Consider the following 13,318-nt stretch of genomic DNA (forward strand, 5'->3'; position numbering starts at 1 on the left):
CCCGACCCCATGGTGAGCGCGCCACATGCAAAGTCCTGCCCACACCGTTCCCCGAGAGCCCACGGGGGCCACCTACCTCGTTCTTCTCCAGGCTGCACTCGGACATCACCTTGTCCCCTTGCTCCTGGAATGTGATGATGATCAAGGCCACGAAGATGTTGACAAAGAAGAAAGGGAAGACCACGAAGTAGACCACGTAGAAGATGGACAGCTCCATGCGGTACCCAGGGCTCGGGCCCTGCTCCTCGTAGGTGGCATCCACGGAGTGCTTCAGCACCCTGGGCGGGAGCGGAGCAACACGAGCCTCAGGGCAGCCCCCGGGGAGATGGCCCCAGGCAGCGCAGGGCCGGCATCACCCAACGAGCTCCGGGTTGGGAAGGAGGCTCAGGGCTCCCGCCTTGGCCGCCCCGTCCAGCCTGACCAGCCCCCCGCGCTAGGGCAGCACTCACATGGGCCACCCTTCGCCCGTGGACACTGTGAACAGCGTCAGCAGAGCCCAGAGCACGTTGTCGTAGTGGAAGTCGTATTTCTTCCACTGCCGCGGCTGGGCTTCCACTTCATCCTTCTCGTAATCCAGGTACTGGCCCCTGGGGGTTGGGTGGCACAGGGGAGGTCAGAGGTTAAAGACGAAGGACCCAAATAAAACCCACGTTTGTGGCCAATGGGTTTTTGAAAAGGGTGCTGAGACCATGCCGTGGGGAAAAAACAGTCTCTTCAACACATGGTGATAGGGCAACTGATATCCGCATGCAAAAGAGCAAACGTGGACTCCTGCCTCAACCCACATACAAAAATTATCTCAAAATGGAATAAAGACCTAACTGTAGCAGCTAAAACTATGAAACTCTTAGAAAAACCATATGGACAACTCTTCGTGACCTCGTATTTGGAGGGATTCTTAGATATGACACCAAAATCATGAGCAAAAGAAAAAAACAGAAAAATTAGGTTCCATCAAAATTTACAGCATTGGTGCTTCAGAGGACACCGTCGAGAAAATGAAAAAACGATCCACAGATTCACAGAAAATATTTGCTAACCGTCTGTCTGATAAGAGATTTGTATCTAGACTATATGAAAAATGATTACGTTTAACAATAAAGAGACAGGCCAGTTACAAAACAGGTAAAGGATTTGAAGAGACATCTCTCCAGAGAAGACCACAAACTGCTGCTGAGCACGTGGAGAGACGCTGGCACCATCAGTCATCGGGGAGAGCAAATCGGACCCACGATGAGGGGCCACGTCACACCCAGCAGGATGGCTGTCATTTCAGAAAACAAACAAAAACTAAAAAACTGGAAAATAACAGATATTGGCAAGAACATAGAAAATTCACAGCCCTTACACAGTGCTGGTAGGAATATAAAGTCTGGCTTCTCCTCAAACAGGTAAACACAGTAACCAAATCACCGATCAATTCCACTTCCGGATGTGCACCCAAGACAAAGCGAAACACACGTCCACACAAAGACCGCACACAAATGTCTACAGTGGCATTACTCATAATAAGCAGAAGGCAGAAACAATCCCACTGTCCATCAACACGGGAATGAATAAGTACAGAGTGGCACGTCACAGGGTGGACGCTCAGCCATGAGCAGGAACGAAGCACCGAACATGCCGCAACACAGGGAACCTAAACATGCTCAGTAAAAGAAGCCCGTTACAAAAGACCACATATTGTATAATTCCATTTTTTTAAAATGTCCAGACACGGAAATTTATCGATATAAAACATAGATCAGCTGTTGCTTAGGCGTGGGGATGGGGACACAGGTTTATTGTTGTTTTTTTGAGGCGATGAAAATGTTCTGAAATTGACTGCAGGGATGACTGCATGGATCTGTAGATGTACTAAAACCTCTGAACGACACACATCAAATGGATGGTTGTGAACAAATTACGTGGCATGTGAATTATATCTCAATAAAGCCATTTAAAAAAAACCCCAGGAGCCACTGCAGTGGGGAAGAAAGGATCTTGTCAAATAAATGACGCCAGGGCAGCTGCACATCCCTCTCCAGGAAACTTGTTTTTATTCCTGCCTCACACAACACGTGACTAGCAGCTCCAGAGAGATTGGAGATCTTAACGTGAAAGGCAAAAACAAAACTTTTAGAAGAAAACATGAACAAAGTCCTTGACCTTAGGGAAGATTTCTTAAACAAGATACAAAGAGTACTCACTATAAAAGAATTTTAAAAAACAAGTGGGACTATATTAAAATCTACAACTTTCTTCTGTAACAGACAGAGCGCACCCTCCCCAGGGAGAGACGACGCCCCTGGGGAGAGACGACGCCCCTGGGGAGAGAGGACCCTCCACGGGGACAGAGGACGCCCGCGGGGAGAGAGGACGCCCACGGTGAGAGAGGACGCCCGCGGGGAGAAAGGACCCTCCACGGGGACAGAAGACGCCCGCGGGGAGACAGGACGCCCACGGGGAGAGAGGACGCCCGCGGGGAGAGAGGACCCTCCACGGGGACAGAGGACGCCCGCGGGGAGAGAGGACCCTCCACGGGGACAGAGGACGCCCGCGGGGAGAGAGGACCCTCCACGGGGACAGAGGACGCCCGCGGGGAGAAAGGACCCTCCACGGGGACAGAAGACGCCCGCGGGGAGAGAGGACGCCCACAGGCCGGGGGCCTGGCAGAAGCCTCCCGTCTACGTGTCAACCGCAAGGAGACGCACAAGGCCGGGGGAGCGCAGGCACAGGCTGAGCGGACGCCCCCGGAGGGCGTCTCCGTGGCTAATCCACGCCGCTAGGAAGACGCTCAGCCTCACTGGTCCCCACACAAGCGCAGCCAAACCACGGGGAAAGGCTAAAAACCAACACGGAAAACACCAAGTATCGGTGCAGGTGTGGAGGGACTGTCGCTGTCATCACGCTGGCGACAGTGTCACCTTCCACAAGCGTCTGGCAGCATCTGCCACAGCTGGACATAAGGCACAGTCTGGGACCCTCAAGTCACTCCTGGACGTCTGGGAGACGAGCGCGCTGCTCACCAGCAGACGCCTGCACATGGCGCATGCGCATTGCTCACCAGCAGACGCCTGCACACGGCGCATGCGCATTGCTCACCGCAGACGCGTGCACACGGCGCAGCCCAGTGGCCCTGCTCACGACGGCCCCCGGCCGAAGCAACCCACGTGCCCGTAAGTCACATAGTGGCAAGTGAACCGCGGGACGTGCACACAGGAAACTGCCACGTAACCAGAGACATCGGGGCCACCACCGCGCAGGCAGGAAGCAGCTGCCAGCACTGCCTTGCTCGGGGTCCGCCCCGGCCGCTGTCGCTGCTCCCACGGCTCCAGGGGCTCCCTCTCTCCGCTTTGGAGGCAGGGCGGCCCCCGAGGCTCTGAGGCCTCAGAAGTGGCTCCAGCTGCTGGGCAGCCAGTCCTCCCGCCGGGGCCCAGCCTGGACCTCCAGGGTCGAGAGAGCCGGGCGGCACCCCGGCCGCGGTGAGCTCCCGGATGCGCGCGGGCCGGAGACGGTTTCCCGCTGAGGCGGCCACGGGAGCCCTGGTGTGGCGCCGGCAACGGAGCGTCGTCCCCCCGTCTGTGGTGTGGGGCACACCCCTGGCAAGGCCCTCCCGGCCCTCACGCAAGGTCCCCACTGCTTGGCAGGGGAGTCTCCCAAGCCACGTGACCAGCCCCACCTGGTCACGAGGGAACTGCAAGGGTTTTCTGTATGATGGGGCTCTGGACCCCACCCCCAGCCTGCCTCGGTTTACCTGCAGTCCCTCTCCAGCTCCTTGGATTCATCAGTGCAGTAGAAAAACTTCCCTTTGAAGAGCTGCACGGCAATGACGGCGAATATGAACATGAACAGCATGTAGACAATCAGGATGTTGAGGACGTTCTTCAGCGAGTTCACCACGCAGTCAAACACAGCCTGCAGGTGGGGGGCGGAGCCATGAGGAGGGTGGGGCCACAGGGGTGTGAGTCAGGGATGGGCAGAGCCGCAGAGGAGGGTGGGGCCAGAGGGGAGGGATGGAGCCATGGGGGAGGGTGGGGCCACAGGGGTGTGAGTCACAAGGATGGGCAGAGCCGCAAAGGAGGGTAGGGCCATGAGGGGAGGGGTGGAGCCAGGGGAGAGGGGTGGAGCCATTGAGGTGCGGTGCCATGGGGAAGGGGTGGAGCTATTGAGGGGAGGTGCCATGGAGGGGAGGTGCCCTGAGGGGAGGGGTGGAGCCATTGAGGGGTGGAGCCGTGGGGAAGGGGTGGAGCCATTAAGGGGTGGTGCCATGAAGGGAGGGGTGGAGCCGTGAGGGGAGGGGCATGGGAGGGGCCAGGAGCAGAAAGGCTGTGGAGGGGACCAGAGAGCACGGGGCTGGGCAGGGCACCTACATGCTCAGAACCTCAGGACCACTGAGGCCCAGATGCCCCTGGGCATTCGAGATCCCTGCAAGGCCCTCAGGGCCCTGACCGTGGAGAGGCTCTGCCGCCAGCTGCCCCGACACGGAGACCGGCTGATGCTCTCTCTGGCAAGGGAGCCATTCTGGCCTTGACGGAGTGGGCGGGCGGTGCTAGGACAAGCCGGGAGCGCCCAAGAGGCCCGGTCTCCTAGGTCAGCATCAGGCCACAAAAACGGGCCGGCCGGGAGCCCAGGCGGGGCTGGCGCAGAGGGCCCTGCAGTAGGTCACGCTTCACCCCTGCCCATCCGTGGGAAGTGATGTGGGGCTCTGGCCCAGCTCCAGGACAGGGACTTCGGAAGTGACTCTGTTGTCTGCCACCACCTCCACGGGCTTTCTCCCATGTTCTTCCCCTACCTGGAAGCTCCACTTTCCCTGTGTGCCCAGTGCTACCCTCAGAGCCAAGGAGATGCCTCCTAAGCTGTCTTGCTCTTGAGCTGCCTGGCAGAGCCACCACCATCTCCCGAGACACTGCCTGGCACAACCAGACACCCACCTGCACTGTGCCCTTCCCCTGCCGTACCAGGTGCACCCCACCTGGATACAAGGGGTCTCTGGATGCCTCCCCAAGCTGTCTGCCAGCCCAACCCTTCACACCTAGGGTCTAAGCAAACTTTTTTCTGCAATTCCCACATTGCCTAAGGCCCTCCATGGCTTGCATTCCCAAGCTGTTAATAACAGAAACTAGTGCAGAAAATTTGGAGGATTAAATGAGTTAAAGCATATAAACACTTAGCAGAATGCCTGGCACACACTCAGTAGTTATTAGATTTTAGCACAACTCCAAGTGTTTGGGCTCACACTCATCCTTCATCCACCTCAGCTGTGCCCATCGTCCTACCCTGGCCTTGCCAAGGCTGCTGCCCTGCCAGCACTTCCCCTCCATGATCCTCCCTGCTCCGGGCAGCCCCTTCTGCCCTGCCCTGCCCTGCGGCTGCTGGAGAAAAGCCCCTGTGCCGTCCCGCCCCACTGGGCTAAGGAAGAGGAGTCACACAGGAGACTGCTGGGAACACGGTCTACTGGGCAGGGGGCTTATAGCTGAGTGAGCCCATCCCCTCATGCAGGTATGTGATCTGGGAAGACACGTGCACACATGCACATGTATGCACACACTCGTGCCATGTGCACACACACGTGCACACATGCACAGCACACCCCTCAAGCCTCAACTCCAGGCTCCAACCTTGAGTTTGGGCAGCCGTTTGATGGTCTTGAGGGGCCGCAGGACACGTAGGACTCTCAGGGACTTGATGGTGTTGATGTCTTTCCCTTTGGATCCTCTAGAAGGGAGAAACCACAGATGCAGACAGGCAGGAGGTGTGGGTGTGCCCAGCCCCCCGCGGCCCACCAGGGTCTGGCTCACACTCCTCCACACGCTCTGTCTCAGGCTCCAGGACAGAGGAGCCGGGAGCGGCAAGGCCTTGCCCTGCAGCCCCCACGGGCCCCCGTCTGCTCCCACGGGCTGCCTGGCCTGGGCCTCATCTGAGGACAGGGGCTGGGGACGGGGACGGGGACAGGGCCAGGACAGCAGCACCTGGTGTACAGGGAGAGCCGAGCTTCCGGCTGTAAGAAGCCCTTCCCTCAGACCTTCACTGACACCCGCCCCAAACCAGCCTCCAGGAATATGGAGGACAGAGGGGCCTGCACAAGGACTGCAGATCCAGAAGTGGAAGTCTACAAGCAGGTCCTTCAGTGCTAGAACCTTCTGAAGGGCCTTTTCCCCTGCTTTTCAGTCCTGGTAGAGGGAGGTAAGGGGGTCTTGTCTGGCCTTTCCTACAGATCTCAGCCCCCCCAACACTCTCCCAGATGACAGACACTGACAGGAAGGAAGAGGGAGCGGGATGGACAGTAAAGAGACGAAGTCAGACAAGCACAGAGGTGACGCGAAAGGTGGACGGACAAAGAGATGAACCAAGGGTGGGGGGAGGGGAGGAAGAGCCACAGAGAGACAGAGAGTGCAGGGGACAGGGCACGCCCATGGGGAGGGTGGCCAGAGAGGACGTCAGGGAGAGAAGACTCCAGGCGCGAGAAGCGAGCTCAGTGGGCCCAGACCAGGGCCTCCCGCAGAAAAAGCCGGAGCAGACCCAGGTGGCTGCCTCTGCCTGTCAGGGGCCCGGGAACCAGCAGGTCCTGTGGCCAGAGCTCCTGCTGACCCGACCTGAGGCCAGGCCAGCGCTCTCAAGGAGAGGCCTGTTCTCAGAAGCAAAGCCACAGCCCACTTGGCGGGGCACGGGGGCCGGAGCTGAGGGCCCAGGACTGGGTGGGCTTCCCCCACACCTGGAGCCCGAGCCCCCATGTTCACAGGGGTATGGCCTGCATGTGGGTGGTCCTGCCCCCAGTGGTCTTCCCTGGGCTCCACAGAGCTCTGGGGTGGACCGGGCAGAACAAGCTGTACGGCCCAGGCCTTCTTCCTGGGGACCGGAGCGTGTGGGCACCCCAGCCCTCTGTCCCCCCAGCAGCGGCCGACACCCCAGAGTCAAATCCAACTCCCCCGAAACACCCGGCGTCTGGGCAGGAGCAGCCTCCCGACCACGCCAGCTACTCCCACCACTGCAGCCCTCCCGGTCTGCCCCCCCAAACCCATCTCCTCCGCCTGCAGGGAGCAGCAGGACAGACCCGGCCCAGGGCGGGGCAGAGCAGGAGGAAAGCCACACTGCGTCTGCAGGGAGGGGCATTCCTCTGGGAGGTGGCCCCCTGGCATCCCTGCCCAGTGGCCGGCTCAGGGCCTGCCGTCATCCTCTTGCTCTGAGGCCACCAGGCTGGGTCTCACCCTTCCCCCTCCTGCGAGGACTGTCTCTAGCAGCCCTGGCTGCAGCGTCCTCACTCCCCGGCCCCCTGCTGACACTCTGGCAAAGTTCTCATCTCCTTTATCATGGAAGGAGGGTCTACTAAGACACCCCAGGAGAAGCTGGGCATTGCAGGGGGCTCGTGTGGAGAGGAAAGAGTGGAAAGAAAGCTGCATCTCGAGAGAGGAGCCACGGGGAAAGCTCTGGGGACATCCAACATCCGGGGGCCACCGCTGGCAGCTGCCACCAGAGCCCTCACTGCCCTCCAGGCCGGTTCCCAGCCTCCAGCACTGGACGGGGACACCTCACCAAGGGCTGAACACGTGCAGCCCAGCCCCTAACCCAGCCCCCAGAGGCATGACAGGGACACTGGGCCTGGGGACATGGCTCCTGGCAGCATGCAGCCAGGTGGGGGGGTGGTGAGCAGGTGAGGTTGGTGATGGAACAGCCCGGGACGGGCCGCTGGGGTGCTGTGATGTCAGGGCGGTGGGGGGGGGAGGCATTACCCCGTGAAGCTCCTACCGAGAGTCCAGCAACAGGAAGGCAAAGAGAGCAGAGTCAGTGACACCGCAGGACACAGCGAAGGCCTCGGTGGGGGCAGCCCTCCCAGGGGCGCAGAGAGGACGAAGCCCCCGGACCTGCCATCCGCCAGGGTCTTGTCTCTGGCTCTCACCCCACAACTTCCCTGTGTGTCTCCCACCCCCAGTCCCACCCGAGCCCCCGACGCTCTCCACGCAGAGCCTGACACAGCCACCTCCAGCTCCGACTCAAGCAGGGCACAGTGTCACCAATGGAGGAGCCAAGGGAACAGCCTGACCCTTCAAGGGGGGAAGATGGCCACCAGCTCTGGCTGGGAGACCACAGGAGGTCGGGCAGTCACCTCAGAGCGGGTGAGGTGGCTCTCAGGGACCCTGCGGGGCAGAGGCCACGCGGGCCGGAGGCTGTGCACCCAGTGCCAGCAGCACAGGCCACGTCGGGGACGGCCAGGCCCCGCGTGGCAGTCGTGGAGCCACAGACACGGTCCCCCACACCCCGCCACGGTTCTGGGGCCATACCCGGCTGGACCCCGAGCAGACGTGGTTACTTACGAGAAGGCAAACGCCACCAGGGCCCCACTGACCACAATGAAGTCCAGAATGTTCCACAGGTCCCGGAAGTAGGCTCCAGGGTGAAGCAGCAGTCCCAAGTCAATCATCTTCAGGGAGAAAAACGCACTTTAGGGACACAGTGTCCCAGGGTCCTGGGGGGAGGACATGGCTCCAGCTCACTCCCGCCCAGCGCAGGCTCCACTGGTGGGTCGTGTGTGGACGTGCACGTCTGCGGCTTCAGTGTGGCCTGGGCACTCTCCCACACCCTCCCAGGGGAGGGGACACAGTCCGGGTCATGCCCTCTAAGGGCCTCAATGGGCCTTTGGACCCAAGTGTCCCTACATGGCTCGTGACCGCCTGAGACCTGCCTGGGCTCCCAGCTTCCCTGGAGCCCAGGTGACACTGTGGGGTGTCCGTCTCCACCTCTTCTCCAGGCACATACGGCCCCGGGGGCCACACACTGCCCAGACCTCAGAGGGTCAGCTCAGTGCAGCAGGAAGAGCAGCTGGTCTAAGTTACATGGACCTTCATTCATGTCCTGGCTCTGCCACCCCTGGTGCTGTGACTTGGGCAAGTGCCACGACATCTCCAAGCCTCAGCTTCCTCGTCTGGAAAACGGGGATGACACACGCAAATGCTACCTGAGTGCACGCGTACAGGCACGTGCGTGCCCCAAACTGCACTGGAGTCACGGATGTGCACGTGTGCACATTCAACCACACCGAACGCACCTGTGCAAACACCCGAGTGCCATGGCCGCCAGACACGGACAAGGCAGCACCTCATGTCAGCACTCAGAGACAGAAGCGAAGGCTGCGCCAAAGGGGGCAGACCCTCAGCCTATCACCGGGCACCAGATCCCTTTAAATCTGCATCTTCGGCACCTGCTGCCAGCAGCCTTCTGACCCTCTGCCCGCCGGTGTCCCCTCTGCCGTCACGGGACAGTCCGGGGGCTCAGCCACAGGCACAAGTGAAGCCCACAGCCCGCGTGTTGCAAGAGCAGCAGGTACCCGGGCACACTTGGGGGGCAGCCCCAGGGGGAGCCCGTGCTGGGGACAGCCGCAGTGAGCGACAAAGCCTCTCACCTCCAGCACATGTCACGTACACGTGCAGCGTGTGCTCCCGTGTCACCACACACACGTGCGCGGTCCCCTCCCGGAGCACACACCTTCACGAGAGGCCATGGGGACAGTGGTTTAACCGCCACCCCCAGTCCCACCTCGGTGGCGAGGGAGGGTGAGCGGAACACCAGGGCGTCGGGGCCACCGCGCTCACCTTTATCACCATCTCGAAGGTGAAGACGCCTGTGAAGATGTAATCCATGTACTTCAGGGCCTGAAACCGAAAGCAAGGTCATTCCCAGAGGCCACGCTGGACGCCTGGGCCAGGGCTGCTTCCCGTTTCCTCCAGGCTGGGCAGACAGCCCGTTGGCCGGGGCGCCGCGGGCGGCAGTGTCGGGAGGGAGACTGAGACGTCCTGCCCCGGACGCCCCCCAGGGGAGGGACACAGCGGAGGTGGAGGGACCCCCACAGGCACTCACGTTGTTCCGGGGGGAGTCTGTCCGCACAGGGTCCTCGGCGGCCAGGGCAATGCTGCTCAGGGCGATGACCACGAGAATGACCATCTCGAAGTACCGCATGGTCACGATGTAGTGGCAGAAGCGGCGCAGCCTGTGGGGCGAAGCGCAGGTCACCACAGGCCCCCGGAGCCGTGCCGGGCCCCTCCCTGCAGAAGGAGCTCCCTCAGCTCCCTCGGGGGTGGGGAGGCACCAGAGCCGCGCTTCCCGAGCACCCCGTGGTTGGGGGGCCCCAGCCGGGTGCCGGACGGTGACTGAGGTCCAGGACCAGGGGTGGGAAGGCTGCAGACCTCGTCCCGGGGGTCAGCACACTGCGGCTTGCAGGCCCAATCAGCCTGACACCGTCGGCGTGGAGGACACGTCGCTGGAGCGTAACTACAGCCATTTATCCGTCTGCGCAGCCCACCACGGCTCCAAAGCGCCCCCCTGGCCCTTCGCAGGCAGGGTGGCGGGTGCTGCCCAGAGAGGAGGGGCCTCAGCACCAGCCCGGCAGATAGCAGGGCTCTCTCGCCCAGCACCCGTCTCGGGGGCCTTCCCGGGTGTACGCCCCGTCCGAGCTACCACACGCTACCACACGCTACCACACGCTCGCCTGCTGCTCCTGTCACCTGTTCACCTGCACTCATTCAGCATCACTGAGCACCTGCCCTGCGGCATGTGCTGGACTCCGGGTCACACAGTGAGGAACAGGACAGGCAGCCCTGGCCTCAGGGGGCACCATTCCAGCAGGTGGAACCCCGCAAACAGTGTGGGCATGGACAGGGGACTCTCCCGCGGACAAGTGCCACGTGCAGCAGCACACGCGACCAGGAGGTCAGCAGCAGGCGCGGACGGGCCAGGGCGGGGGGCTGTCTCTCCCGCCAACACGAGGGACCACCTGTGCCTCCTGCCCCCCAGACACACCAGGGCCCCATCCTCCCCTCCAGCCTCTTACCCTGACACCCCGAGGACCTTCCATCTCAGACCCCCGACTCCTCTCCCTTCCTAGGAGGGACCCCATGAGCATCTCCTCGTCCCTACCCGGCTCCTGCCCCCACGCCCCTGGGGCTGCCCCCAGGCCCACTGACAGCCTGCGGGTTCTTCACCCCTCACTTCTCCCTCCTTCAAAGAGAAACCTTTTCTCCTAATTCAACAGCCGTCCAGTCCGGCTTGTGTCCGGGTTTCTGCCACTCAGCTCCGCCTCTAGCTCAGACCCCTGGGCCCCCCGGCCCCCCCAGCTGCCCTGGGCTTTTCAGGGTGTGTGGGCTGGACCCGGCTCAGCCAGACCCCACAGCCCTGCTGGTGCTGGTGAACGCACCGCCTTGCCCCTGCCACTTCCCCTCTTCCACGTCTGCAGAGCCGCCAGACTCCACCTCCAAGGTCTCTCCCAGGCACTGAGGTCCAAACCTCTCCTCTGACCGCCCCGGTCAAACCACCAAGTGGTCTGTCTCCATTCTCCCCATCCAAGGACCCTGCTAAGGTGCAGTCTGAACGCGTCCACCTCCGGTCCCATCCGATCTCCCCCGACACCGCGGGCAGGCCCTGCCCATCTCCGTTCTGCCTTCCGCTGCCACCTGTGTCCTCCCTCTTCACCCAGCACTTTTCACCCTCAGGTTTCCACTGAGGTGCCTCCTCCAGGAGGGCTTCCCTGACCTTCCCCGGCTCCCCATCAGGCCATGTGCACACTGCACCTACTGGCACTCACTGTTCCCTCCCCCACCACACCGCCAGGCCTGACATGGCAGGGACCATCCCCGTGAGTCTGTGGTGACGTGGCAGGGACCACCCCGTGAGCTTGCGGTGACGTGGCAGGGACCACCCCTTGAGCCTGCGGTGACGTGGCAGGGACCACCCCCGTGAGCCTGCGGTGACGTGGCAGGGACCACCCCGTGAGCCTGCGGTGACGTGGCAGGGACCACCCCGTGAGCGTGCGGTGACGTGGCAGGGAACACCCCCGTGAGCGTGCGGTGACGTGGCAGGGACCACCCCGTGAGCGTGCGGTCACGTGGCAGGGACCACCCCCGTGAGCGTGCGGTGACGTGGCAGGGAACACCCCCGTGAGCGTGTGGTGACGTGGCAGGGACCACCCCCGTGAGCGTGCGGTGACGTGGCAGGGAACACCCCCGTGAGCGTGCGGTGACGTGGCAGGGACCACCCCGTGAGCGTGCGGTGACGTGGCAGGGACCACCCCGTGAGCGTGCGGTCACGTGGCAGGGACCACCCCGTGAGCCTGCGGTGACGTGGCAGGGACCACCCCGTGAGCCTGCGGTGACGTGGCAGGGACCACCCCGTGAGCCTGCGGTGACGTGGCAGGGACCACCCCGTGAGCGTGCGGTGACGTGGCAGGGAACACCCCCGTGAGCGTGCGGTGACGTGGCAGGGACCACCCCGTGAGCGTGCGGTGACGTGGCAGGGAACACCCCCGTGAGCGTGCGGTGACGTGGCAGGGACCACCCCGTGAGCGTGCGGTGACGTGGCAGGGAACACCCCCGTGAGCGTGCGGTGACGTGGCAGGGACCACCCCGTGAGCGTGCGGTGACGTGGCAGGGACCACCCCCGTGAGCGTGCGGTGACGTGGCAGGGACCACCCCCGTGAGCCTGCGGTGACGTGGCAGGGACCACCCCGTGAGCCTGCGGTGACGTGGCAGGGACCACCCCGTGAGCCTGCGGTGACGTGGCAGGGACCACCCCGTGAGCGTGCGTGAGTTGAGGGCACGGAGATCAGGGGAGGCCGGGTGGGGACACCACTGGCTGATGCGGCAGGACGAGGGCCGGGTGGACCCGTGGTGGGCAGCGCTCGGTCGGCCTCCCCCTGCCGTGCTCTGACCCCCTGTCTGCCCCGCCCTGCTCTGGCTGGGCTGGACTGCGGCCCCTCCCTCAAATCTTTGCTCTGGTCTCACTCTGGGCCCCCCACCCCGACCTGCCATCTAGCTCAGCACCTTGACAGTTTCTCCCTGCACTAAGCCCTCTCTGACCTCCTGTCTTGGACTCGGCGTCTCGCCTGCTGTCTGTCTCTGCCACCGGCACGTAAGCCCAGCAAGGACGGGGGTCCTGGCCTGTCTCCTTCATTCCGGGGCAACCCCGGTGTCAAGAACGCCGTCTGCCACGTAAACACGGGCTGGACTGATGAAAGCCCCTGGACTGGGGAGTGGATGGCAATGCGTGACGGACAGACACAGGAGAGGACATGCAATGGACACGTGAACAGAAACCCTGTACACACGCGTGCACGTGTGGGTGACGGGTACAATGGCGCCTCTGTGCAAGGTGGGGCGGACGGGCGACGTGAGCAGCGAGGAGGAAACACTGCAGGGGGTAAGCATCGGGCTCTGGAGCTGCCGCCTGGACTCAGACCCGGCTCCACCGAGACCGACCGGCTGTGCGTCCAAACACGGCACAGAACCTCCCGTCTGTGTGCTCTTCTGTGACGGGGGTGACAGGACACGTGTCTCAAGGGACTGCAGTGGTCAGC

The 13,318-nt window shown here is 62.4% G+C and overlaps 1 protein-coding gene across 2 annotated transcripts in view; it reads right to left on the reverse strand.

Moving 5' to 3' along the window:
• The window catches only part of CACNA1B (calcium voltage-gated channel subunit alpha1 B), a 186,213-nt gene that overhangs the window by 51,097 nt on the left and 121,798 nt on the right, over nt 1-13,318 (reverse strand). For both annotated transcript variants that reach the window (XM_045563173.1, XM_045563174.1), the window contains exons 22-28: nt 9,832-9,961; nt 9,567-9,626; nt 8,292-8,398; nt 5,601-5,697; nt 3,737-3,897; nt 450-587; nt 77-278 (exon numbers count right to left, since the gene is read on the reverse strand). In XM_045563173.1, coding sequence (XP_045419129.1) covers nt 77-278; nt 450-587; nt 3,737-3,897; nt 5,601-5,697; nt 8,292-8,398; nt 9,567-9,626; nt 9,832-9,961 — 895 coding nt within the window. The remainder of the gene's footprint in view (nt 1-76; nt 279-449; nt 588-3,736; nt 3,898-5,600; nt 5,698-8,291; nt 8,399-9,566; nt 9,627-9,831; nt 9,962-13,318) is intronic.

Source organism: Lemur catta, chromosome 10 (assembly GCF_020740605.2).
Source record: "Lemur catta isolate mLemCat1 chromosome 10, mLemCat1.pri, whole genome shotgun sequence".
Classification (NCBI taxonomy): domain Eukaryota; kingdom Metazoa; phylum Chordata; class Mammalia; order Primates; family Lemuridae; genus Lemur; species Lemur catta.